We start from the raw sequence: 26,844 nt of genomic DNA on the forward strand, positions 1-26,844 counted from the left end.
TCTTATTTGAATAATTATAGTCCTCACATAAAGTGCATCCAATTAATTTAATCCATGTTCATTTAAAAATAAAAAAATACTACATTCTGTAAAATACAGGTATAACTATTCTAAACATTAATACTTTATACAGTACATTGAGAAAATATTCATATATAAAAGTTATACATCCTATATATAGGTTTAACAATTGAGAGCTGTGATCAGCTTTAAAAAATAGATTCAATATGTTCTCTATGTCATCCAAAAAATATATAATTATTATTTGTTATGTAAAAATGAAAATGGAATTTTTTGCAAAACTTTAATATACTTATACATTATATACAGAAATACAGATTCATGTTCCTTCATCATAAAGAAAAAGAGTAAATAAAATGAAAGCTTCATAAGTTACTTCACATATTTTTCCTCTTCCCTTACAAAAAGACTTCTACTGCATTTAAGGCCTAAATCAGACCTGATCGCAAAAGCAAAATATTTCTCTAATGGGCAAAACCATGGCCCTCATTCCGAGTTGATCGATCGCAAGGTGAATTTAGCAGAGTTACACACGCTAAGCCGCCGCCTACTGGGAGTGTATCTTAGCATCTTAAAATTGCGAACGATGTAATCGCAATATTGCGATTACAAACTTCTTTGCAGTTTCAGAGTTGCTCCACACTTACTCGGCATCTGCGATCAGTTCAGTGCTTGTCGTTCCTGGTTTGACGTCATAAACACACCCAGCGTTCGCTCAGACACTCCCCCGTTTCTCCGGCCACTCCTGCGTTTTTTACGGAAACGGTAGCGTTTTCAACCACACGCCCATAAAACGCTGTGTTTCCGCCCAGTAACACCCATTTTCTGTCAATCACACTACGATCGCCGGAGCGAAGAAAAAGCCGTGAGTAAAAATACTATCTTCATGGCAAAATAACTTGGCGCAGTCGCAGTGCGACTATTGCGCATGCGTACTAAGCGGATTTTCATTGCGATGCGATGAAAAATACAGAGCTAACGACTCGGAATGAGGGCCCATGTGCAGTGCAGGTGGGGCAGATATAACATGTGCAGAGACAGTTAGATTTGGTGGGTTATTTTGTTTCTGTGCATGGATAACACTGTCTGCTTTATTTTTACACTGCAATTTAGAGTTCAGTTTGAACACACCCCACCCAAATCTAACTCTCTCTGCACATGTTGATCTGCCCCACCTACAGTGCACATGGTTTTGCCCATTAGAGAACAATGTTGCTGTTGCATTCAGGTCTGAAATAGGCCCTTAAACTGGAAGAGATTTTGTGTGTCAATGTTTGAAAAATGCAAAACTTACCTTACATCCCTACATACTGTATCTGTTGCAAGCAATCTAAATGCGTTGGGTACAGGATCCCGAAGGTATGAATCCTTGCACAGGATCCCAACCGGCAGTATGCCAGCATGGAGATGAACGCAATGAAGCCCCTTTGCAGGCTTGCCCTGCTCACCACCCTGCAGGCTTGGTAACTCGCTGCACTTGCCACAGGTTATATTCCCATTCTATGGGTGTCGTGGACACCCACGAGTGGGAATAGCCGTGGCACCGCTGTCGGTATTCTGGTGGTTGGGATCTTGGCATTGGTATTCTGACTGCATTGGTTCTTGACCGCCGGCATCCTGACTACATGCCATCTAAATAGCATCACTGTTACTCACACCTGTAAAATCACACACTAGGTGGGTGCTGATGGCAGCCACAGGGCACTTCTATGGCTATACAAGTCAAAGGGGCAGACAAGATGAGAGCAGGGATCTGGGATACCTTCTGTTCATGCACAGGGATCTCAAGGGAATGGCACTGCAGTTGCATGGTCCAGTTTACCAGTAGGCCTCAATGTTATAGGGCCATATTGTGGTGGGAATAATACTTTGCGGTTCAAACAAGCAGGTTCATCCATCTGCCCAACATCCTGCAACAAAATGGAAATTGTGTCAACTCAAAAGAAATCTAATTTTTGCAAAATACACAGACTGAGGATGGACATGTGACAGCCTGGTATCGGCACAACTCTGACGAGTCTGCCAAATATTTTAATGTGGCATACCCACCAGGGTCTCACTAATGCCTGCAAGTCACATGCTACAACATTTCTCCCATTTTGAGTATTTAGACCATACTTACCAACTGTACATGACTGATAGGGAGACGCCCTAAAATAATAACAATCTCCCTGCCACCCTGAAGAGTCTAGAAATCTCCCTGTTTGTACCTTACCCACATTATTTGGTTGTTATATTTTTGTGAAGAAAAATACATCAGAGTTATACATTCAATTGGGTCCACAATGCCATTTCTATGCATTGTGTATAAGGCACAATGATCCTTATAGCTAGATACATTTTTAAATAAGGTTTCTCTTGGCCACCTATATGAAACCACTATTAAAAAACACTAAATGTAAGCTCGTGAGCAGGGCTTTCCTACCTCTATGTCTGTCTGTATTTACACACTTTTGTTCTATTACTGTTGTCCTAATTGTAAAGTGCAATGGAATATGCTGCACTAGATAAGAAACTGTTATAAATAAATAAATAGATGTTCAAGCCCTGAAAATGATCTGTATTTTTACCAACAAGTAGATCCTACTAACTTCATTGGGGCTCTTTTTTATTTGGATGTAAGTCGTTTTTATGACAAGCCTCTTAAATGTAGCAGTACACATCCGCACTTATACTGTAGGTGTTACTTTCACAATCTCCCTGAAATGTTTCTTCAAATGTTTGGATGTGTGATTTAGAATGATTTAATGGTGTTTTGTTGATAACATTTTCCAACATATCTTAGCTACTGTACTTTTGGCATCATTTGTTCAAAGACCCAACTCTTGCTGTCTCAAACTGTTGTAAATTTCATTAATTAAGAAGTCATTGATATATGAAAACTACAAAATCTTTTGGTATAAAAAAGAACATAAATCCTGAAGTGAATATCATAATAAAGGGGCAGCAAGCTTTGTAGATATGAACAAATGACACACATAGCAGCTGATAAATGTAAAAAAATTAAGTAATACTGTTGTATGTCAATACTCAGCCCAAATTCTCAATTTAGGACTGTCAGATAATATTGTGAGGTGATTGAATGCTAATAGGCCAACACAATAGTAAGGCAGTGTGATGAGTACATGTATGCAGCTACCATCAGCAGTGATGAAACAAATACTGTAGGTATCTACAAAGATCTTACAAAATTGTCCATCTCATGAACAATTGCTGAGGTAATTAAATTCCTGGCTGCTCCAGAACCAACGTGTGCAGGTAAGCCCTTTGTGTCCTTATTATTTTCTAGGGTAATAAATAAATCTTATCACAAAAGCAAGACAATTATAAACTGTAAAGGGGGGTACTCATGGAGCAATATTCTAAGCAATCTGACTAGATTGCTTAGAATATCGGCATGATCGCTCCGTGTGTAGCCCCCTCAGCGATAGCGATGCGCGGCCCCACACATCGCTATCGCTGCTGCTAGATTGGCCTGCATGCAGGCCAATCTAGCGGGTCGCTCACTTCACCCGCTGGGTGAAGTGAGCGCCCCCCCCCCCCCATCTCCCCCCGCACGCTCAGCACAGATCGCGCTGTGCTGAGCGGCAGGAGAGATGTGTGCTGAGCGGTTCGCTCAGCACACATCTCTCCTTAATCGGCCCGTGGGTACTGGGCTTAAGCAATCATCATGGTATGAGTTTAAGTATATTTGATCATTTGTAGTTCAAAATGAAACCCACATAGATTAAGGAATCCTCTGTAAAGTTTAGGATTGCCAGTCATTTTCTCTAGTGTAGGTAGATTAAGAAGAGGAACAGAGCAATTGGCAGTAACTTGAGATGTATGAGAACAGAAGTGGATCTGTCATGTGTAAATTGGAGAGAGTCCCTTTTCCAGGAATAGCATCACTTGGCCTTGTGTCACTTATTGTTTTATTAGTCAATTGCACGGAATCTGTCGCTTGAATTTGTATTCCCTTCCAGTCCATTTTCCTAGTGAAACCACTAAGATCCTGAGTTAGAGTTGGGCTCTTGACTGGATCCACTTAACAACACTGGTCAGAACTAAGCTAAATGAAGTTATGTGGTCTAATGACAACCACCATCAGTCAGTGCTACTTTGTGGACAAGTAAGATTACTGAACAAGAAAGAGAAATGATATGGATAGAAGACAGAAAAAGCAAGGGAAATAATTGTCTTTTCAATGAATTTAGTTTAACACCCATTATTCCCATCAGTTGTGACTGCACATCACGTCATCTGTCTCACCTGTGCTACATCTTCATCACACCTGCATGAGTGAAGATGTCTGGCTGCCTAACATGGACCTTTATACTCTGTGATACAAAAGTCAGATTGTCCTAATGAGAATACTATAACCATACAGCCATACATATTATTTACAGTAATAAGTACTGTTTATGTTTCTTCACAGAGTAACCTGGATGTGAGATGGAGAACCAGGCTTATATGAATGGATTCCTCTTCTTACCATTTTTCGCAAAATCGAATTATATATTGTATACTATATGTGTATTTTTCTTCTTATATATATTTGGAGTACTTATTAATGCTATTATAATATCAGTGATATACATAGATTACCATTTGCACACCCCCATGTATGTATTTATCTGTAACCTGGCCTTTGTAGATATCTGTTATACAACCATTACTGTCCCTAATCTGCTGTACATGTTACTATCTGGAGATAATACAGTGTCCTTCATACAATGCTTCACTCAAATGTACTTTCATGTTTTGGCTGATTCATCAGAGATTTATCTAATATTCATTATGGCATATGACCGATATGTTGCTATATGTGATCCTTTACACTATCACACTATTTTTAATAGGAAACACTGTCTTGTATTGACATCTGGCACTTGGATATCAGGAAGCTTAAATTCACTTGTGCTTACAATCCCAGCATCACACATGTCCTTCTGTCATTCCCGCACTATACACCAGTTTTTCTGTGATCCTAAAGCTTTGATAAACATCTCCTGTGCTGGCAGTGAAGATGTTTATATAGCAATCTATTTGCTTGTATTAATATATGGAGTTTTACCAATCATGTTCTGTGTGACATCTTATATAAAAATTATCAGGGTTATCTTACAGATAAAATCTAAGGATGGCAGAAAGAAAGCCTTCTCCACCTGCTCATCCCACCTCACTGTTGTCTCTATGTTCTATATAACGGCTTTATCAGTGTACATGATGCCATCATCAGAATACTCCAATGTCCTAGAACCAGTGTTTAGTATAGTGTACTCAATTGTCACTCCCATGATGAACCCTCTGATATACAGTCTACAGAATAAAGAAGTGAAAAGTGCTGGGCAGAGACTTCTTTGGGGAAAACAAAGTATTGAACAGTGACAGAGAATTTGGGAAATGTTTAAATAAAACTATGATTTATAACTGACTTTAGAGATGTGCACTGGAAATTTTTTGGGGTTTTGTGTTTTGGTTTTGGATTCGGTTCCGCGGCCATGTTTTGGATTTGGATGAGTTTAGCAAAAACCTCCCTGAAATTTTTTTGTTGGATTCGGGTGTGTTTTGGATTCAGGCAGGATGGCACTTAAAAAAAATAGTCCCCAAACAGTACATGATGCAAAGAAAAAAAGAGGCGAACCAAGGTCGCTGTGTGACTAAGCTAAGCGACACAAGTGGCCGACACAAACACCTGGCCCATCTAGGAGTGGCACTACAGTATCAGACAGGATGGCACTTCAAAAAAATAGTCCCCAACAGCACATGATGCAAAGAAAAAAAAGAGGCGCACCAAGGTCGCTATGTGACTAAGTTAAGCAACACAAGTGGCCAACACAAACACCTGACCCATCTAGGAGTGGCACTGCAGTGTCAGACAGGATGGCCCTTCAAAAAAATTCTCCCCAAACAGCACATGATGCAAAGAAAAAATGAGGCGCACCAAGGTCGCTGTGTGACTAAGCTAAGCAACAAAAATTGGCCAACACAAACACCTGGCCCATCTAGTAGTGGCACTGCAGTGTCATACAGGATGGCACTTAAAAAAATAATCCCCAAACGGCAAATGATGCAAAGAATAATGAAATAAAAAAGAGGTGCAAGATGGAATTGTCCTTGGGCCCTCCCACCCACCCTTATGTTGTATAAACAGGACATGCACACTTTAACGAACCCATCATTTCAGCGACAGGGTTTGCCACATGACTGTGACTGAAATGACTGGTTGATTTGGGCCCACACCATAAAAGAAGCAATCAATCTCTCCTTGAACAAACTGGCTCTACAGAGGCAAGATGTCCACCTCATCATCATCGTCCGATTCCTCACCCCTTTCACTGTTACATCCCCATCCTCACAGATTATTAATTCGTCCCCACTGGAATCCACCATCTCAGATCCCTGTGTACTTTCTGGAGGCAATTGCTGGTGAATCTCTCCACGGAGGAATTGATTATAATTCATTTTGATGAACATCATCTTCTCCACATTTTCTGGAATTAACCTCGTATGCCGATTGCTGACAAGGTGAGCGGCGGCACTAAACACTCTTTCAGAGTACACACTGGAGGGAGGGCAACTTAGGTAGAATAAAGCCAGTTGGTGCAAGGGCCTCCAAATTGCCTCTTTTTCCTGCCAGTATACGTACGGACTGTCTGACGTGCCTACTTGGATGCGGTCACTCATATAATCCTCCACCATTCTTTCAATGGTGACAGAATCATATGCAGTGACAGTAGACGACAGGTCAGTAATCGTTGGCAGGTCCTTCAGTTCAGACCAGATGTCAGCACTCGCTCCAGACTGCTCTGCATCACCGCCAGTGGGTGGGCTCGGAATTCTTAGCCTTTTCCTCGCACCCCCAGTTGCGGGAGAATGTGAAGGAGGAGCTGTTGACGGGTCATGTTCCGCTTGACTTGACAATTTTTATCACCAGCAGGTCTTTGAACCTCGGCAGACTTGTGTCTGCTGGAAAAATAAAAACAACGTAGGTTTTAAATCTAGGATCGAGCACAGTGGCCAAAATGTAGTGCTCTGATTTCAACAGATTGACCACCCGTGAATCTTGGTTAAGCGAATGAAGGGCTCCATCCACAAGTCCCACATGCCTAGCGGAATCGCTCTGTTTTAGCTCCTCCTTCAATGTCTCCAGCTTCTTCTGCAAAAGCCTGATGAGGGGAATGACCTGACTCAGGCTGGCAGTGTCTGAACTGACTTCCCATGTGGCAAGTTCAAAGGGTTGCAGAACCTTGCACAACGTTGAAATCCTTCTCCACTACGCTTGAGTCAGGTGCATACCCCTCCTTTGCCTATATCGTGGGCAGATGAATAAGCTTGAATGGCCTTTTGCTACTCCTCCATCCTCTGAAGCATATAGAGGGGTGAATTCCACCTCGTTACCACCTCTTGCTTCAGATGATGGCAGGGCAGGTTCAGGACTGTTTGCTGGTGCTCCAGTCTTCGGCACGCAGTGGATGAATGCCGAAAGTGGCCCGCAATTCATCGGGCCACCGACAGCATCTCTTGCACGCCCCTTTTGTTTTTTTTTAAATTCTCCACCACCAAATTCAATGTATGTGCAAAACAGGGGACATGATGGAATTTGCCCAGATGTAATGCATGCACAATATTGGTGGCGTTGTCCGATGTCACAAATCCCCAGGAGAGTCCAATTGGGGTAAGCCATTCTGCAATGATGTTCCTCAGTTTCCGTAAGAGGTTGTCAGCTGTGTGCCTCTTATGGAAATCGGTGATATAAAGCGTAGCCTACCTAGGAATGAGTTGGCGTTTGCGAGATGCTGCTACTGGTGCCGCCACTGCTGTTCTTGCTGCGGGATGCAATACATCTACCCAGTGGGCTGTTACAGTCATATAGTCCTGAGTCTGCTCTGCTCCACTTGTCCACATGTCCGTGGTTAAGTGGACATTGGGTACAACTGCATTTTTTAGGACACTGGTGACTCTTTTTCTGACGTCTGTGTACATTTTCGGTATCGCCTGCCTAGAGAAATGAAACCTAGATGGTATTTGGTACCGGGGATACAGTACCTCAATCAAGTCTCTGGTTGCCTGTGAATTAACGGTGAATTAACGGTGGATACCGGACACACGTTTCTCACCACCCAGGCTGACAAGACCTGAGTTATCCGCTTTGCAGCAGGATGACTGATTTGATATTTCATCTTCCTCGCAAAGGACTGTTGGACAGTAGTCAATTGCTTAATGGAAGTAGTACAAGTGGTCTTCCGACTTACCCTCTGGGATGACGATCGACTCCCTGCAGCAACATCAGCAGTGCCAGCAGCAGTAGGCGTTACACTCAAGGATGCATCGGATGAATCCAAGGCAGGAGAGGGCTCGTCAGACTTGCCAGTGACATGGCCTGCAGGACTATTGGCTTTCCTGGGTAAGGTGGAAATTGACACTGAGGGAGTTGGTGGTGTGATTTGCAGGAGCTTGGTTACAAGAGGAAGGGATTTAGTCATCAGTGGACTGCTTCCGCTGTCATCCAAAGTTTTTAAACTTGTCACTGACTTCTGATGAATGCGTTCCAGGTGACGTATAAGGGAGGATGTTCCTAGGTGGGTAAAGTCCTTACCCCTACTTATTACAGCTTGACAAAGACAATACATGGCTTGACACCTGTTGTCCGCATTTGTGTTGAAATAATTCCACACCGAAGAGGTGATTTTTTTTGTATCTTGACCAGGCATGTCAATGGCCATATTCATCTCACGGACAACAGGTGTCTCCCCGGGTGCCTGACTTAAACCACCTCACCATTAGAATCCTCCTTGTCAATTTCCTCCCCAGAGCCAGCAACACTCATATCCTCATCCTGGTGTACTTCAACAGTGACATCTTCAATTTGACTATCAGGAACTGGAGTATGGGTGATCCTTCCAGCACTTGCAGGGGGCGTGCAATTGGTGGAAGGCGCAAGCTCTTCCTGTCCAGTGTTGGGAAGGTCAGGCATCGCAACCGACACAATTGGACTCTCCTTGGGGATTTGTGATTTAGAAGAATGCACAGTTCTTTGCTGTGCTTTTTCCAGCTTATGTCTTTTCAATTTTCTAGCGAGAGGATGAGGGCTTCCATCCTCATGTGAATCTGAACCACTAGCCATGAACATAGGCCAGGGCCTTAGCCGTTCCTTGACACTCTGTGTCATAAATGGCATATTGGCAAGTTTACGATTCTCATTAGACGCTTTCAATTTTGATTTTTGGGTCATTTTACTGAACTTTTGTATTTTGGATTTTACATGCTCTCTACTATGACATTTGGCATCGGCATTGGCAGACAACGTTGATGGCATTTAATTGTCTCGGCCATGACTAGTGGCAGCAGCTTCAGCACGAGGTGGAAGTGGATCTTGATCTTTCCCTATTTTACCCTCCACATTTTTGTTCTCCATTTTTTAATGTGTGGAATTATAAGCCAGTATCAATAGCAATGGCCTACTACTATATGCACAACTGAAATGCACCACAGGTATGGATGGACAGAATACTTGACGACACAGAGGTAGGTAGAGCAGTGGCCTTCTGTGCCGTACTACTATATATACTGGTCGTCACTGTCAGCAAACTGTAAAAAGAGGATTTCGGTACTTACTGATAAATCAATTTCTCTGAATCCTCTAGGGACACTGGAGTCCTATAGAGTAGGAGTGTGAAGTTTTGAAACGGAGGTGTGGCACAATCTAAAATTAGCATTGTCTGCACAGCTGGCTCCTCCCCCTTCACTTCCCTCCTCCCTCAGTTTGATAAATTTGACTAAGAGAATAGGACATGACACTCTAGCACATGGCAAGGAACCGAACATTACAACATATCAAACAGCGCCCAAGAACTCTTGACCAAATAAGGAACACCGTTTATACAAACTGTTTAAAACAAGAACTTAGAACAAAGCAGGTTGACTGCACCGAGGCGGGCGTCCAGTGTTCCCTAGAGGATTCAGAGAAATGGATTTATCAGTAAGTACCAAAATCCTCTTTTCTCTTTCATCCACTAGGGGACACTGGAGTCCTATACAGTAGGGGATACCCCAAAGTTTACCCCCAGGGAGGGAGTGCTGTCTGTGTCCTGCAAAACTAAACGTCCAAACTTAGATTCTCCGGACGCAAAAGTATCAAACTTGTAAAATTTTGCGAACGTGTGGGCTGAAGACCACGTCGCCGCTCTGCAAAGTTGAGTAGTGGAAGCACCCCTGGCAGCCGCCCACGAGGCACCCACTGAACGGGTAGTATGAGCATCCGTCTGAACCAGAACCTGTTTGCAACAGGAAATATAAGCTTGCCAAATGGCAAGTCTGATCCATCTAGCCAAAGACTGCTTTGAAGCTGGCCAACCCTTCTTTGGCCCATCATAAAGAACAAACAAATGGTCCGACTTTCTGAAGGACGACGTAACCTGTACGTACACCCGTAAGGCTCGGACAACATTCAAGGCCACGTCCTCATCTGTGAGACCCTGGAAAGATGGAACCACTATTGACTGGTTTACATGAAAACCTGAAACTACCTTCGGAAGGAAGTCCGCTCTTGTACAGAGTTCCACCCTATCCTCATGAAAAACATAGAAAGGACTCTTACAGGATAAAGCTCCCAACTCAAAAACCCGCCTAGCTGAAGCCAAGGCAAGCAATAAAGTGACCATCCAAGAGAGATATTTCAGTCCTGTTCTTGTCAACGGCTCAAACGTCGGCAACTTCAAATATTCTAACACCAAATTTAAGTCCCGTGGTGCCGTGCGAGGACGAAAAGGGGGTTGAATCCTCAGAACCCCCGGTAAAAAGGTTTGAATCTCTGGCAAGGATGCTAGCTGCTGTTGAAAAAGTATGGAGAGAGACGAAATTTGAACCTTCAGAGAGCCCAGTCTGAGTCCTCCCTCTAGACCGGCCTGAAGGAAAAGTAACAGTCGAGATAAGTGGAAGTTCGTCGAATTCCATCCCCGTTCCTTACACCAACCCATGTACCATCTCCAAATTCTGTAATAGTGCCTGGCTGTGATCGGCTTCCTAGCGGCAATCATTGTAGGAATGGCCAATCTTGGAATCCCTCTGTTTCTTAAGATCCGGGTTTCAATAGCCACGCCGTCAAACGCAGCCTGTTCAGGTCGGGGTGTAGAAACGGTCCCTGTGAAAGCAGGTCCTCTCTCTGAGGTAACCTCCAAGGATCTTCCGCAAGTAATCCCTGCAGGTCGGTGTACCAACTCCTGCGGGGCCAATCTGGTGCGATTAGAATCGCCCACACTCGTTCCTGCTTCACCCTTTTCAGAACCCTGGGTATGAGTGGGAATGGTGGAAATATGTAATCCCTCCTGTAACGCCAAGGAAGCGTTAATGCGTCCACTCCTGCTGCTGGATCTCGAGTCCTTGCCACATATCTGGGCAGCTGATGGTTTTGCCGAGACGCCATTAGGTCCACCTGAGGCCGACCCCATCGTCTCACCACCATGTCGAAAATCCATGGATGTAGGCACCACTCTCCCGGATGCATGTCCTGGCGACTTAGGTAATCTGCTTCCCAGTTTTCCACACCTGGAATGAACATTGCCCACAACAAGATCTTTGTGGCTTCCTTTAACGCCATCCTGCTTTTTGTCCCACCTAGACGGTTTATGTATGCCGTCGTCGTGACATTGTCCGACTGAATTCTAATGTATTGATTCATGACTATGTCTTCTGTCAAGTGAAGTGCATTGTAAACTGCTCTCATTTCGAGGATATTTATAGGTAGTCTGCTTTCCTGTAACGTCCACCGTCCTTGAAACTGCTAGTCCTCTAGGACGGCTCCCCAACCTCTGAGACTGGTGTCCGTTGTCAGAATCCTCAAATCCCAAATGCCGAATTTCTTGCCGGCTGCAAGGTTCTTGTGTAACGACCAAGGAGACTCGTACCTGCAGTTGAAGTCTGATTCTCCAATGGAGGAGCCAGTGCGAGCCTGCTCTCTGAGCAATGAGGTTTATTTGGAATTGTCGGGAATGAAGTCTGCCGTACAGGAGAGCTTCGAATGACGCCACCATCTTCCCAAGAAGTTGCACACAGATGTGCAGAGAAACAGTTTGCGTCCTCAGTACCTGAGCCACTAATCTCTGTAGGTCCTGGACCTTGTTCACTGGCAGTAACACACGTAAAAGTACTGTGTCCAAGATGAGACCGAGGAATTGAATCTATTGAGTCGGTATGAGGATTGACTTTTGGAAATTGATAATCCATGCATGTTGAATTAGAAAATGATGGGATGTCTGAACATCCCTGAGCAGTCGATCTTGAGATGGTGCTTTGATCAGTAAATCGTCCAGATAATGTATAATCGTGACACCCAACAGTCTCAGTCCGGCAACCATGATTGCCATGATTTTTGTGAAGATTCTTGGGGCTGATGATAGCCCGAACAGCAAGGCCCAGAATTGGAAGTGATCCGCCAGCAGTGCAAACCTTAAGTAAGCCTGATGAGGAGTCCAGATTGGAATATGCAGATATGCATCTTTTATGTCCATGGATACCATGAACTCGCCCTGTTCTAGGCCTGAAATGACTGATTGGATTAATTCCATCTTGAATTTGTAGACCCTTAAGAACTGGTTGAAAACTTTTAAATTGAGTATTGGTCTGACCGTCCCGTCTGGCTTTGGCACGACAAAAAGATTGGAATAGAACCCCGTTTCACTCTGAGAAGCGGGAACCGAAATAATGACCTCTGCCTGTAGCAACTTTTGAATTCCTGCCCGTAGTGACCTTGCTTTGTGAGGGCACTGAGGCAGTCCTGTCGTAAAAAACTGACTGTGAGGCCTCTGTTGAAATTCCAGTTTGTATCCCTGAGAGATTAAGCTGTTGACCCAAAGTTCTGGTGAGGTCTTGGCCCAGATGCCCTGAAAACCTTCCAGTTGGCTGCCCACCAAGGGGGACCCCAGGTGAGCTGGGAGGTCATCATGCCACATTCTTGTCAGTAGGTTTATCCTGATTTCTGGTTGCTGCCTGTGAGCGGCCTCTACCTCTGCCTCCACATGCGCGTGTTCCGAAACCCCTTCCTCGGGTTCGAAAGGACTGTGATCGAAATGAAGTATACGCAGGCCCCGAATAACCTCTCCTAGTCTGTGGAGTGGTTCTCATATAAGGAGTAGGCAGAAAAGTGGACTTCCCCGCTGTAGCCTGCGAAATCCACTTGTCTTATTCTGGTCTGAACAGCATTTCCCCCCCAAAGGGGATGGATTCTACTGCATTTTTGGTCTCAGAGTCTCCCTGCCATTCTCTGAGCCATAAAATCTGTCTAGCCGATATGGCCGATGCAGATATGCCCGATGCTATTCTGCTAATATCCTTAGAAGCTTGGCATAAGTACGATGCAGATTGCCGAATATGTTCTGCCAGTTGGGTAATCTCTTCTAAGCTATTTTCCTCCTCAATAGCTTGTACAATACGGCCGGACCATGCACCCATGGCCTTGTTGACCCAAGCACAGATGATCGCAGATCTCTGCACTGCACCAGCTGCCACAAAAATTTACTTTAACGCAGTGTCAACCTTACGGTCTGACGCTTCCTTTAGAGTAGTTACGTTAGAAATTGGTAAAATTGTCTTTTTTAACAACCTTCCTAGTGAAGCATCCACTACCGGCGGAGTCTCCCACTTGTCCATTACACCCTTAGGTAAGGGATAAGTTACCTGAAACCGTTTCAGAAATGTAAACCGTTTGTCAGGCTTTTTCCAAGCTTCCTCTATCTGAGATTTCAGGGATTTGGGAATGGGAAACACTGCTGAACGTGGCTTCTGGGATTCGAACAAATTGAAATCCTCTGGCTACCGTATTTCCTCGTCTTTAAAGCTTAGAATCTCTTTTACCGCATCAATTAAGGAGTCTAGACCTGAGATTGCCGAGTCCTCTTCTGGAAAGTCGGCGTCTAGGTTAGGTTCAATTAACTCACCTTCCTCCGTATTAAGAAGAAAACCTTCTTCCTCTTCTGATTCTGGTATCATAGGGAGAATTATTTTAACAGCCTTGCGCACACTTGTTTCTGCGTGTGCGGGCGACGTTAACCTGATGAGGAATTCCTCCATCGTCTTGGAGAATCCCGCAGCCCATTCTGATTGTTGGTTGCGCGATTCTGCCATCTCCATGGAGATTCTATTAGCAAGGTTGTTTTCTCATGCCTTAGCCAGAGCACTGCTCCCAGGTGGGGCGTCCTTGTCTAAGCAGGAGTCGCACATCCCGGAGCTGCCAACCCGCGTGCTCTTCTTGTTACATTTCGTACAAACATAACAGGTCTTGGAGGTCTTGGTTGCCTTAGACATGTTGTTTTGAAAACCCTGTACCAGGGTAACCCGCCGTGCTTTGACCCTTTAAACTAGGAAGAGAAAGACCGGGAGATGATGGAAGCGAAGGTATTGGATCCGGCTGGAATTACCTGTCCTTTTCGTATATAAAAAGGAGCAGGCCAATATCTTTACTTAATTAAACAAAAAAAAGTTAAAAATAAATAAATAAAATAAAACACCAGCCGACTCGGAATCCTCACACCCCAACTGTAAAGCTGCGATGTTAGAGTTGGTATTCGCTTGCTTCCGTGAATTTTCTGCATAATCTTTGAAACAGAAGTCCCTTGAAAATATAAATTGTAAAGTTTGATTACTTTTCAGGAGATCCTCATTTACTGTAAATATAGTTTACACCAGCAGTGGGAGCTGTTACCTCACGATCCCACTGCTCCATTATACTATGCACTATGCAGGTAGTGCAGCAGAGGGAGCTAATTCTTTAATAAGTAACCTCCTGCTATTTACTTTACTGGGGGGAGGGGGAGGACCAATCCATTATCACATTCTGGCCCATACTTATTATAGATGGCCCTCACTAAATGTGTAATATTCTATGGTCTGTCCCATATATATTTCTATTACATTTTTTTTGTTTTTAATTTTGCACTTGCTGCCTTGTTTGTTTGGTCCCCTCCTGCTGCCCGCTGGCTGGTGCGCGCCGAGTTGCTATCGGTGCTTGTGCTTTCCCCTCTACTAGATGGCGCTCTCTTGACCCGCTGGCCAGCGCGCGCCTGAACAGTCCCGTAGTGGCATCTGTGCTCTGCTTCGGCTGGCGCTGGCCGGCGCACGTCTGCTGTGTAGCACGCCTCTCTGCCGTTGCTCCCTGCTCACAGGGAGGAAGGGCTGAGTCCCGCACGGTACTCTGTCCCGTGCCCGATGCTGTAGTCTGCAAGAAGTGAGTTTATTAAGGAGGCAGCCGTGATATGAAATAAGGAATCCAAGAAAAGAAGGAAAAAATGTCCATGAAGTAACCTAGTCTAAGCTATTTCTTCCTTCAGCAGTACTCACTGTTAAAAGGACTCTGGAGGATCTCCTGTGGAGAGAGGCAGGTCCCTTCAATAGGAATCCTTGTCTCTCCAATAGATATGTGCCTTTGGTTCCCTTTTATTAGGTGGATGCAGCACACTTCATAAGATTTTAGTCAGGAGCTCAGTGTTCCATGTGCTATGCCTCCAGCACAATTTTTCAAACTGAGGGAGAAGGGATGTGAAGGGGGAGGAGCCTGCTGTGCAGACAATGCTAATTTTAGATTGTGCCATACCTCCGGTTCAAAGCTTCACACCTCTACTGTATAGGACTCCAGTGTCCCCTAGTGGATGAAAGAGAAACTAAAATGCACCACAGGTATAGAATCTAGATGGTTAGTATACTTGACGACACAGAGGTAGGTAGAGCAGTGGCCTTCCGTACCGTACTGCTATATTTACTGGTGGTCACTTTCAGCAAACTGCAAAAATGAAATGCAGCACAGGTATAGAATCTAGATGGATAGTATACTTGATGACACAGAGGTAGGTAGAGCAGTGGCCTTCCATACCGTACTGCTATATATACTGGTGGTCACTGTCAGCAAACTGCAAAACTAAAATACACCACAGGTATAGAATCTAGATGCGAGTGTACTTGACGACACAAATGTAGGTAGAGCAGTGGCCTTCCGTACCGTACTGCTATATATACTGGTGGTCACTGTCAGCAAACTGCAAAACTAAAATGCACCCCAGGTATAGAATCTAGATGAATAGTACACTTGATGACACAGAGGTAGGTAGAGCAGTGGCCTTCCGTACTGTACTGCTATATATACTGGTGGTCACTGTCAGCAAAACTCTGCACTGTGCTCCTCCTATATATTACTGCTGGTCCCCAGTCCCCACAATAAAGCAGTGTGAGCACAGATATATGCTGCACACTGAGCACAGATATGGAGCATTTTTCAGGCAGAGATCGGATAAAACTGGTGGTCACTGATCATCAAAACTCTGCACTGTACTCCTATATAATACAGCTGCTCCTCAGTCCCCACAATTAAGCAATATGCACAAATATTTGCAGCAACATTAATAAACGGAGAGGACGCCAGCCACGTCCTTTCCCTAACATTTCCAATGCACCAGTGAAAATGGCCACGATGCACGGCTCCTTATATAGAATACGAATCTCACGAGAATCCGACCGCGGGATGATGACGTTCAGGCGCGCTCGGGTTAACCGAGCCATACGGGAGAATCCAAGTATGCCTCGGACCTGTGTAAAATGGGTAAAGTTCGGGGGGGTTCGGTTTCCGAGGAACCGAACCCGCTCATCACTAACTGACTTGAAGCAATTTATTTTTAGTATATTTTGAATTTGAACTTACTGAGTCTTTTATTCTCAGACATCTTACTCATCAGTTTGTTCTGTAGGCTTATTCACTGTGAACACACTCAGAAAAATAGCTTGCAAACCAATTCAAAGGCATTCCTAAAACTTACGACTCTTGGTGTGGTATAAGGTCCCTGCATTCTCCTAAAGAACACATTGGCAAGAGGATCTTGGTCTCATGTGACAGGGGCGTGATTTAGTGACCCATCCCTCCGGGGATTGGGAGATGCTGGGTTGTCCCCAAGACTGGCGAATCTGCAGTGTCAACTCATACACTATTATAGGAGCCAATTGCTGCACATAATGTTGCACTGCAGCACCCAGCCCGTCAGGTGGTGCCGGCATTTTGGTGTAACCTATTGGCGGGTGTCACCCGGATGTTGCCTGCACCTCACGCTCCTCGTTGTGATGCCACTGAATAATTAAAGCTTTATATTATGCATTATGCTGTGTTGCGAATAGCTGAAGATAAATCCTGTTTAGAAATAGTAGTACAGTACTTGTGTCATGTGTACACATTTGCACTCTTATGCCTAAGAATAGCATCATTGTTCAAAAGAAATGTATTGCATGACTTAATGTCATGTGTAGAACATTACCCACAAGAACACGGTCAGTGTAAGTTATATTAATGTAATTTTCTAAGGCAATAAAACAATCAATGCATAGAAAACCACCCTCCAGAAGTGGAGATTCACATTAATACTTGAATCAATACAATAAATGTATCATACTGTATGCTCAAAAGCAAACAATCTCTAATAGTAACTAAGCTACAGTACTACATCTAAAATGATTGATTATAAAATTAGCAAAAACTAATATAACTAGAGATGAGCGGGTTCAGTTCATTGAGATCCGAACCCCCCCCCCCCCCCCCTCCAGAACTTCACCTATTTTACACAAGTCCAAGGCAGCCTCGGATTTTCTAGCCTTGCTCGGTTAACACGAACATGTGCAAACATCATCATCCCGCTGTCGGATTCTCGCGAGACTCGTATTCTACAGATGTAGCCACCTTTATCTTGACCGATTCTCCACCTAGACGGACATTTAGTCGCGCTAAGGTGATAGCTTAGCCTGCTGAGTCTAATAACAGGCATGTGCGTTGAGGCGATTCTAGATACTCAGCATGCATTACACATCTCCACCACTGGGTGGCTAATGCTCCACTAATTCAGTACTTTCGATCGTATAGCGGTGGATTGATCTACAGCTCTGGCAAATGGTCAGTGATGACTGTAATGTTAACAGATGGTGACCAATGGTCAGATGGTGAGAGTTCTCAATATAAATTAATAGTTTATACAGACACAAATGAACATGTTAAAACACTTGTGTATGCAGACGTAAGATTGTGTATGGAGACGCAACTAATTGTGTAAAAGGAAGTATGTACAATGCATAAACACCGTACTTTTGAAATACATGTACAGTATGAGCGTCCCAGTTCCCGTGACATTCACTTCATTATAAATTTTTTATACAGGGTCGACAGGGATAAGTGAGGTCTATGAACATAATGATACACCAGACCCCATTGCATCACAAAGTGACAAAATGTCCAAGGCACATGAATGTAGCATTAAGTGCATAGACCTCGCTTAACCCTATTGCTCAATAGCTGAGTGCTGACACAAGGTGGATGTTCATGTGCCTTGGACATTTTGTCACTTTGTGATGCAATGGGGTCTGAGGTATCGTTACGTGCATAGACCTCACTTATCCCTATCGACCCAGTGTATTTTAGTTAGGGGATTCTGACGCTCCTTCATCATTGCCCCGTGACCTACAAAATCTGTGCTGTTACTTGCTCTATAGCCGAGGGCCTCCATGGGGCAAGGAGTCACAGGCGGTAGCCATTTCTATTGAGTCTGCCCTGCTACAGAATTGTATGTGTACCATATGGTGCATAGAACCTTAACAGTACAACCACTCCTAAAACTTTGCCCTGGTTTATGTGAATAACTACCTACCTGTCTACTGCATGACCAGTGCAGGCTCCTAGGGGGGAAGGGCAATGGCTAGTGGGAAGTGGTGGAAAATACAGTGCTTTTGAAATGTAAGTACAGTATGAGTCTGAGTCGCCAGTATGTTCTTCTAGTGTACTGATTAGCACAAACAGATTGTATCGTACAGTGGCAAGTTTAATCTTTCTATGTATAATGGAGAGATAAAAGCTCCTCCCTAAGTTCCTAGATGCCAAATCACCATCCTTAGTATCTCTGTACAGTATGTTCTACTAGTGTACTTATTAGCATGAACAGCTTTTAACTGGATGCCAAATCACTGTACTTAGTATCTCTGTACAGTATGTTCTATTAGGGTACTAATTAGCTGTTCATGCTAATTAATACTATACAGAGATACTAAGGATGGTGACTTGGCAACCAGGAACTTAGGGAGGAGCTTTTATCTCTCTATATTATACATAGAAAGATTAAACTTGCCACTGTATGTTACAAGCTGTTCGTGCTAATTAGTACACTAGTAGAACATACTGTACAGAGATACTAAGTACAGTGATTTGGCATCCAGGAACTTAGGGGAGAGCTTTTATCTCTCTCCAGTGTAATCTTTCTAAGTATAATGGAAAGATATAAAAGCTCCTCCCTACGTTCCTGGATGCCAAGTCACTGTCCGTAGTATCTCTGTACAGTATGTTCTATTAGTGTACTAATTAGCACAAGCAGCTTGTAAGATAGAGTGGCAACTTTAATCTTTCTATGTATAATGGAGAGAAATAAAAGCTCCTCAGTAAATTTCTGGTTGCCAAATTACCATCCTTAGTATCTCTGTATAGAATTTTCTATTAGGTTACTAATTAGCACAAACAGCTAATTAGTACCCTAATAGAACTCACTGTACAGAGACACTAAGTACGGTGATTTGCCATACAGGAACTTACTGAGGAGCTTTTATCTCTCTGCATTATACATAGAAAGATTAAACTTGCCACTGTACGTTACAAGCTGTTCGTGCTAATTAGTACACTAGTAGAACATACTGTACAGAGATACTAAGGACGGTGATTTGGCATCCAGGAACTTAGAGAGGAGCTTTGATCTCTCTCCATTGTAATCTTTCTAAGTATAATGGAGAGAGATAAAAGCTTCTCCCTAAGTTCCTGGATGCCAAATCACCATACTTAGTATCTCTGTACAGTATGTTCTACTAGTGTACTAATTAGCATGAACAGCTTGTAACGTACACTAGCATTTCATCCCACACAACATTGGACCACAGTATCCATCGATGCTCACCATTGAACTGTTGCTCTAGTGGTGATTTCAGCACAACTTTCCTCACACCAGTTCCATCTGGTAGTCTCTGGCAATTCTATCTACCATATTTCAACCTCAGTGAATCAGTGCTTATTCCAGTCTCCTGTTTACCATCTACTGTGCAGTACTTGTTGTTCCTCTTTGCAGCAGTTAGCTGTGGCCACGGACTTTCCAGATCCGGATTATAGTGAAGGACTTTGTGATCTTGTTCTGCATAGCCACAGTCTCAAATACCAATTGCATACTCAGGAACTGTACTGCATTTTTATTCTGCATTCACTGTTGACGCTATCTCTTCGCCAAGAGTTATACTGTGTGTTCAATAAACTGACTGTTTATAATTTCACTCCTTTGTTGTGGTCACGCCTTCGCGCTCATGGTTCTATAATCATACTGCATGTCTAGGAACATAATCTCGCCTCCAAGGTTCACCTACATGCCAGACCCTACAACTGAGGCTTCCCTCAGTCTGCCTCAGCCCTCAATTGTGACAGGCTTTATGGATACCACTGATCAGTGAGGGGATTATCTATAACTATGAGCTGAACGGTTAATAGGAAACACCTTGTCCCTCAGATACCTTTTGCATGTGGCAAGTTAAACTACCCTAATAGCATCTATATGTCATAGGGTACTCTCACTTGCTGCATATGTTCACCACACACTGATACAGTTAATAATTCTGAAAATATATGACACAGGAATTCCTTATCTTTTTCTAACTGTACAGACATTGCATAGTGATGCCTATGCAAATTTAACTTTAACTAACCCTTGTCATGGCTATAGTACATAGCACCAACCTTCTGAAGCATAAAAATAGAGTCTTGGAGCCAATCAAGAGAGATTTTGGTAACTTAGACCAATCAGTGGATCATACCGGGAGATTGAATCCCCATCCGTTAATGTATATTAACAACTTTGTGATTGCTGCCAAAATCGCCTGTATCTTCAGCCATCTGCCTTATCCAAGCCTACTGGTCTGTTAGAAATCATGTAAATTACTGCACTTGATCATCTTGGTTGCCCTGTAATGGACTTAATTAATAACTTCAAATATCCCCATTTTAATCAGGATTGTTCACTCACACAGCATTCATTATTATATTAGTAATTCATATTCCCTGGTATGTTATCATGAAGGGAACATATATGTACATGTACACATAGACATAAAAATAATTGTACAACTTGCAACTATGTATTCATATGAATATTGTCACGGCTTACAATTAAATATCCGTATATAATGCTTTACCCTGTCTGTTAGTTTTTAAAGATAAGACACATCATCATTACAGAGGTGTCAGAATGGTGGGGGCAAGGGGGCAGCATGCTTCCCATCAGGAGGTACCGTCACAGGTGAGGGGAAGCACTTACCCCTGGATCCCCACAGGCAACTCCACTTGTAAATTCAGTGTGGTGCCGCAGCCTGCTATGCCCCATGTCGTCCAAGCTGGCTCTTCACTGATGCATTACTGGGAGGGATGTGTGTTCATGCTGAGTCTGCTGGGACATCCCCACCTCCTCCCAGTAATACATCTGTGAAGAGCCAACTAGGAGGAAAAGGGGCACAGCAGGCTGCGGAAGCTTGCTGAATTTACAGGAGGAGTCGCCCAGAGGTAAGCGCTCACCCGCACTGGGGGTGTGTGGGAAGGTTTGGGGGGAATGCCAAAATTTAATTTTTACTGCGCTCCCCAACCTCAAAATATTCCAGCGCTCCTGAATTATGATAATGGTTGGTTATCATTAATAGTATTTATAGTTTAATGTATCCTTATCACCATTTGTCTAATAACATTAACTTCCTTTAAATATAGATTCATAGTCACGTAATATATATTAATGAATTATTATAAATGTATTTCGGTGAAAAATTCTAGTGAGTAAATTGGAATGTACTAAAGTGATAAATAAATAGTGATGGTGCTACAAAATAAATCAAATAAAACACGTGTATAATTCAAAACGTGTGTAAGGTTATTATTCCCAAATACCAAAGTCAGATTATAAATTATGTATATACAGTGTGTGTACTAAATAAATAAAATAAAATTATGTTCTTGTAACCATATTGATGTGGACATGTTTCACGAAAAAACGTTTTGTATTATAATGTGAATTATTGTGTGATTACAGTGAAGGCAATATTACCATTATTGCCATGAAGTGATTGTAAGTTAATTAAATATAACTATTACAACTTTAATTCTAATACATTAAAGCTTAGACACATACTGTATGTGTGAAACAGAATTAAGTTATGGCGTCTTTATAAACCACACTATTCACACTTTTCTCCTGATGACGTTTGGATTAGATGATACATACAGTAAATTTATCAATATCATATGGAATGAAATCTACATCACCAAAATGTAAAGAGGAACAAAGTAAGAGGTTTGTATGGTTTCAAAGAGTCATAATTTTAGGGGGATCTCACTACAGATAAACGGTGACTATTCTGGAGTCTAAGGCCTATAACTCTAATGGTTCCTGAATTTGGAGTCCTGCTACAGGTAAGTAATGGCTATCCATAGTTCTAATACTTATAGTTTAAGATGTATTGGAGATACATTATATATCATCCTCAGGTAAGTATAATATATCATCCACAGGTGAGTATGTATAATACAGATATCTCCAATATCATAATTACATCCATACTATATTTATATCTGCTCATTGTTATCATTTATTATGGCGTACATCCCCCTAATAGAAGTAAGTGCATCTCTTCTGATGCTACCTAACTATAGTCCTCCTTTGTAAGATTACCAGGTAAGTAAAATAATCTGCCTAAGTGTCTTTCATGTTAGGAAATCAAGAAAAAAGAAAGAATACTCCTTTTTTGGCACACTCTTAGAAAGGAAGATATAACATGTATAATTTGAGAAGAGTTAAAATTTAAATTTTATTATGTTACATTAAAATAGAATCTACTAAGGAGAGAATGGAAACATTTAAAATCAGTCAATATGAGCAGTAAATGATAAGATAGAAAAAATTAAATCAATCACAATCTTTCGCCACTCATTGGGCAGTATGCGGTGGTTGAGTCTAGGTCAATGCCTCTACCTAACTCTGCACATCCTGTTATATTGCACGAGGATAAGTGCTAGCTGATATTCAAAATCACATGTTGTACAGTGTGGCTCTTGGCAAATACCAACAACTTACAGATATGTCCACTTACATCTTTGTTATTTTGCTTAATTTGGCTCAACATGCAAAACACGGCTAAGCTGTCACGAGTAGCAAGTAGATGGAATTATAAAATGTTGTTTGCCATAATAGAATATGTATAAAGTAACATTTTAAAGAAATAAATTAAGAAAAATCACACGGCATGGCCTCAGTGTGCATGTGCACGGACTTAAATTGTGATCACAAGTAATCACTGTCTAAGTGCCAGTGGGGGGGGGGGGGGGGGGGGGGGAGGTGATGGGTAGCATTGTGGAAGTTTTAAGGCATCTACATGGCATTAAGGGGGTGTTTGGACTGTTTGCAGGGGCTGGCCACAGTGGCTGCATGGCGTCACACACACCCGCTGCAACCCGAAACATTGCAGCCCAGCGATTGCATTCGCAGATAGGCTGCAAAGCAGTGGCAGATCTAGACTTAACTTTTAGGGGGGGCGGTTTAAGAATGATGACTCCTCCCCCTAATCATAGCCCCTCCCGCTTAGTAATGCCCTTCCCGTTCGCTTCTAAAATTTCCTATTGTTGCCATTACTAATAAAATGTTGCCAGTTAGTGGAGAGAACCCTGTGCACTGGTGATAAAGACTGGCAAATCACCATTCCTTCCATCAGGGGTGGTAGAGGCTATGACATGCATGGGATAGACATTAGGATCTCCTTACAAAGAAGTAAGGATCAAATAAGGTTAGAGATAAAAAATAATGTAAAAAAAAAGGGGCAGACTAGATGGGCCAAGTGGTTCTTATCTGCCGACAAATTCTATGTTTCTATAGCACACAGAATCAGCCAAAATTCACATTATACATAATTGTGTACACTGCTGCCTCTGCCGTCCCTTCTCTGTCTCCTCAGAGAACGGACGGCAGAGGCATCAGTGTATACAATCACTGTAGCCTGTCCCCGCCGGCCTCTGTTCTGACTACGCCCCCTCCTCCCTGTACGCGGGTCAGGACACTCTCTCTCTCCCCTTCCCCCGCCGCGCTGCACCGCTCTCCACTCCGTTCCCAACACCGCGGCGGGACCCGGCCTCCATCCCGGTGCCGGTATGTGTAGGGGGGCGTTCGACCCCCGCTAAATCCGCCACTTCTGCAAAGGAAGGTGGCTACCTTAAAGATATGAGTGATTCACTGTTTAGCAAAGCACTCACATTTTAGCAGGGGGAAGGACCCGGCATGCGGGCAGCCTTGTCCTGTGCTTGGAGCCTGCCTGCATTCTAGTTGAAGGAGTTGTAGCTTTGTGATTTTTTGCATAACTACAACTCATACTAAATTAGGCCCATGGTGCTGTTGCTCACAATAGAATGGCTATCTATGATGAGAATATCACTTCTCAATAAATCCACAAGATGGCACTACAGAGCTGAGATATTGATAGTTTGAATTTCCAATCTAGACAAATATTTAACCTAATCCATATAGAATTGTATTTATTCATGTTTATGCTGATATTTATAGATTAGAACACTTTATTATAATCTGCAATACAGAAGACTGTTTAATATGTCATGTACACATAAATATTTGTGTTTTTAAACAAGAATTGCTCTCTACTTAAAGTTTTTTTGAAAGTATAGTTCCTCCACTATATTAGCTTAATATTTTTTATATGAATATCAACAATCCGAGGGTTTTTCTCTGTCCCATTGCATTAATACTATTCATCTACAAGTGAGGGCAACTATGCCTATTGTGGTTGCCGACCGGTAGGTCCGGACTGCCAGTACGTGACGCACTTCCGGGAACCGCGTCACGCAAGCGGACCCGGTCACGTGATCGGGTCCGGACTGCCAACACGTGACGTCCTTCCGGGAACCGCGTCACTCAAGCGGACCCGATCATATGACCGGAAACTTTATATGTCTTTCACAACCTCCGTGCAGTATTAGAAGCCGATCACGTGCACGCAATCAGCGTCACGTGACCGACGTCTCTTATTCCAAGCACCTATCATGTTTTGGTATGCGTTCCAAAGACAGGAAGCTTACACATGCGGTCACATGACCGGGATTCTAAATCAGGAAATGTTTTTTAGAATTTAAACATTGAATACAAATATTTAGAAACAAAAGTGGTTTTTAAACACATATACACTTGTCTCCATATATTAACAATAAACTAAACTGGATACAATTTAATTTTTCATGTTATTTATTGATTGTAAATTTAGTACAGCTGTAAACAATGGGCAATCAGCACAGCCTTTAAAAAGGGCATCCTCACAATGGACACACACACACCTTGATAAAGCTGTTTGTTACAGCGAAACGCGTTGGTTTGCAGAGGCCTCCACTACAGCCAAACATCCTGATTCTGGAATATGCCTAGAAGTCCTTATGCCGAAGGGGAGCTTGTGATGTCCAACAGACGAGTATGAGACCATGCTTTCACTAGGACTACAATTGTCCACAATCAAGCTTCAAGGTCCTCCATTTACATTGTATGGACTATACATCTCTACAAGTGTTATATACACCCCTTGGACTGTGGCACATTTCTTTCCAAAGGATCTATACAGGAGACTATGATTGGCCTCTATCAGTGGTAATATATTCAACCAAGTGCTGTGCTGTGTTTGCCCTATTTTATCAATTATACTAATTTTATTATATTTTACACATGTGGTTGCAACCAAAAGTTTATCTTGTTTAAATAATAAAAAATGTCTATGTATATATCCAGTGTTTAGCGCTGTATATCCCTTTCCTATTAGCATTTTTCAGGGATTGACTATCCCTGTAAACAGCTGCTTTGGGTTAAACAACACATTTTGAGGCGCCGGGTCTATTACCTTGGTAATTTTTCTTTTGCACATCTACAGCATTGCACTCTAGCTTCTGTGGTAAAGTGTCACTGGCTTCCAGCTTCAGCGTGTCATTCACATCGCTTCCAGCTTCCAGCAGCAATTGATCTTACCATCTGCCTACAGTACTGCTTCATACCACCTTCAGCGGTATTCCTATATTGCTCTGCATTATTGCATCGCTCTCAAGCTTCAAAGGTACATTTGTCACTGGCTTTCAGCTTCCAGCAGTGTTGGTTGTTACCATCTGCCTTCAGCGGTGCTTCATCTTATTCCCAGCGGTATTAATATATTGCCCAGCATTTCATTCCACACAACATCGAACAACAGTATCCATTGATGCTCATCATCGAACTGTTGATCTAGTGGTGAGTTCAGCACAACTTTCCTTACACCGGTTCAGTCTGGTAGTCTCTGGCAATTCTGTCTACGATATTTCAACCTCAGTGTATCAGTGCCTATTCCAGTCTCCAGTTTACCATCTACTGTGCAGTACTTGTTGTTCCTCCTTGCAGCAGTTAGCTGTGGCCACGGACTTTACAACTCTGGATTCTAGAGAAGGACTTTGGGATCTTGTTCTGCATAGCCACAGTCACAAATACCAATTGCATACTCAGGAACTGTACTGCATTTTTTATTCTGCAACCACTGTTGACGCTATCTCTTTGCCAAGAGTTATACTGTGTGTTCAATAAACTGACTTTATAACTTTACTCAGTTGTTGTGGTCACGCCTTCGGGCTCATGGTTCTATAATCATACTGCATGTCTAGGAACCTAATCTCACCTCCAAGGTTCACCTACATGCCAGCCCCTACAACTGAGGCTTCCCTCAGTCAGCCTCAGCCCTCAGTTGTGACAGGCTTTA

At 42.9% G+C, this 26,844-nt stretch overlaps 1 protein-coding gene across 1 annotated transcript; it reads left to right on the plus strand.

The window, feature by feature from the left end:
• The first annotated feature begins 4,455 nt into the window (after positions 1-4,455).
• Positions 4,456-5,391, plus strand: LOC134944299 (olfactory receptor 1-like). Its single transcript, XM_063932879.1, has one exon. The coding sequence runs from the start codon at positions 4,456-4,458 to the stop codon at positions 5,389-5,391; it is 936 nt and encodes a 311-aa protein (XP_063788949.1).
• Positions 5,392-26,844: the final 21,453 nt, after the last annotated feature.

Source organism: Pseudophryne corroboree, chromosome 7, assembly GCF_028390025.1.
Source record: "Pseudophryne corroboree isolate aPseCor3 chromosome 7, aPseCor3.hap2, whole genome shotgun sequence".
NCBI classification, from domain to species: Eukaryota; Metazoa; Chordata; class Amphibia; order Anura; family Myobatrachidae; genus Pseudophryne; species Pseudophryne corroboree.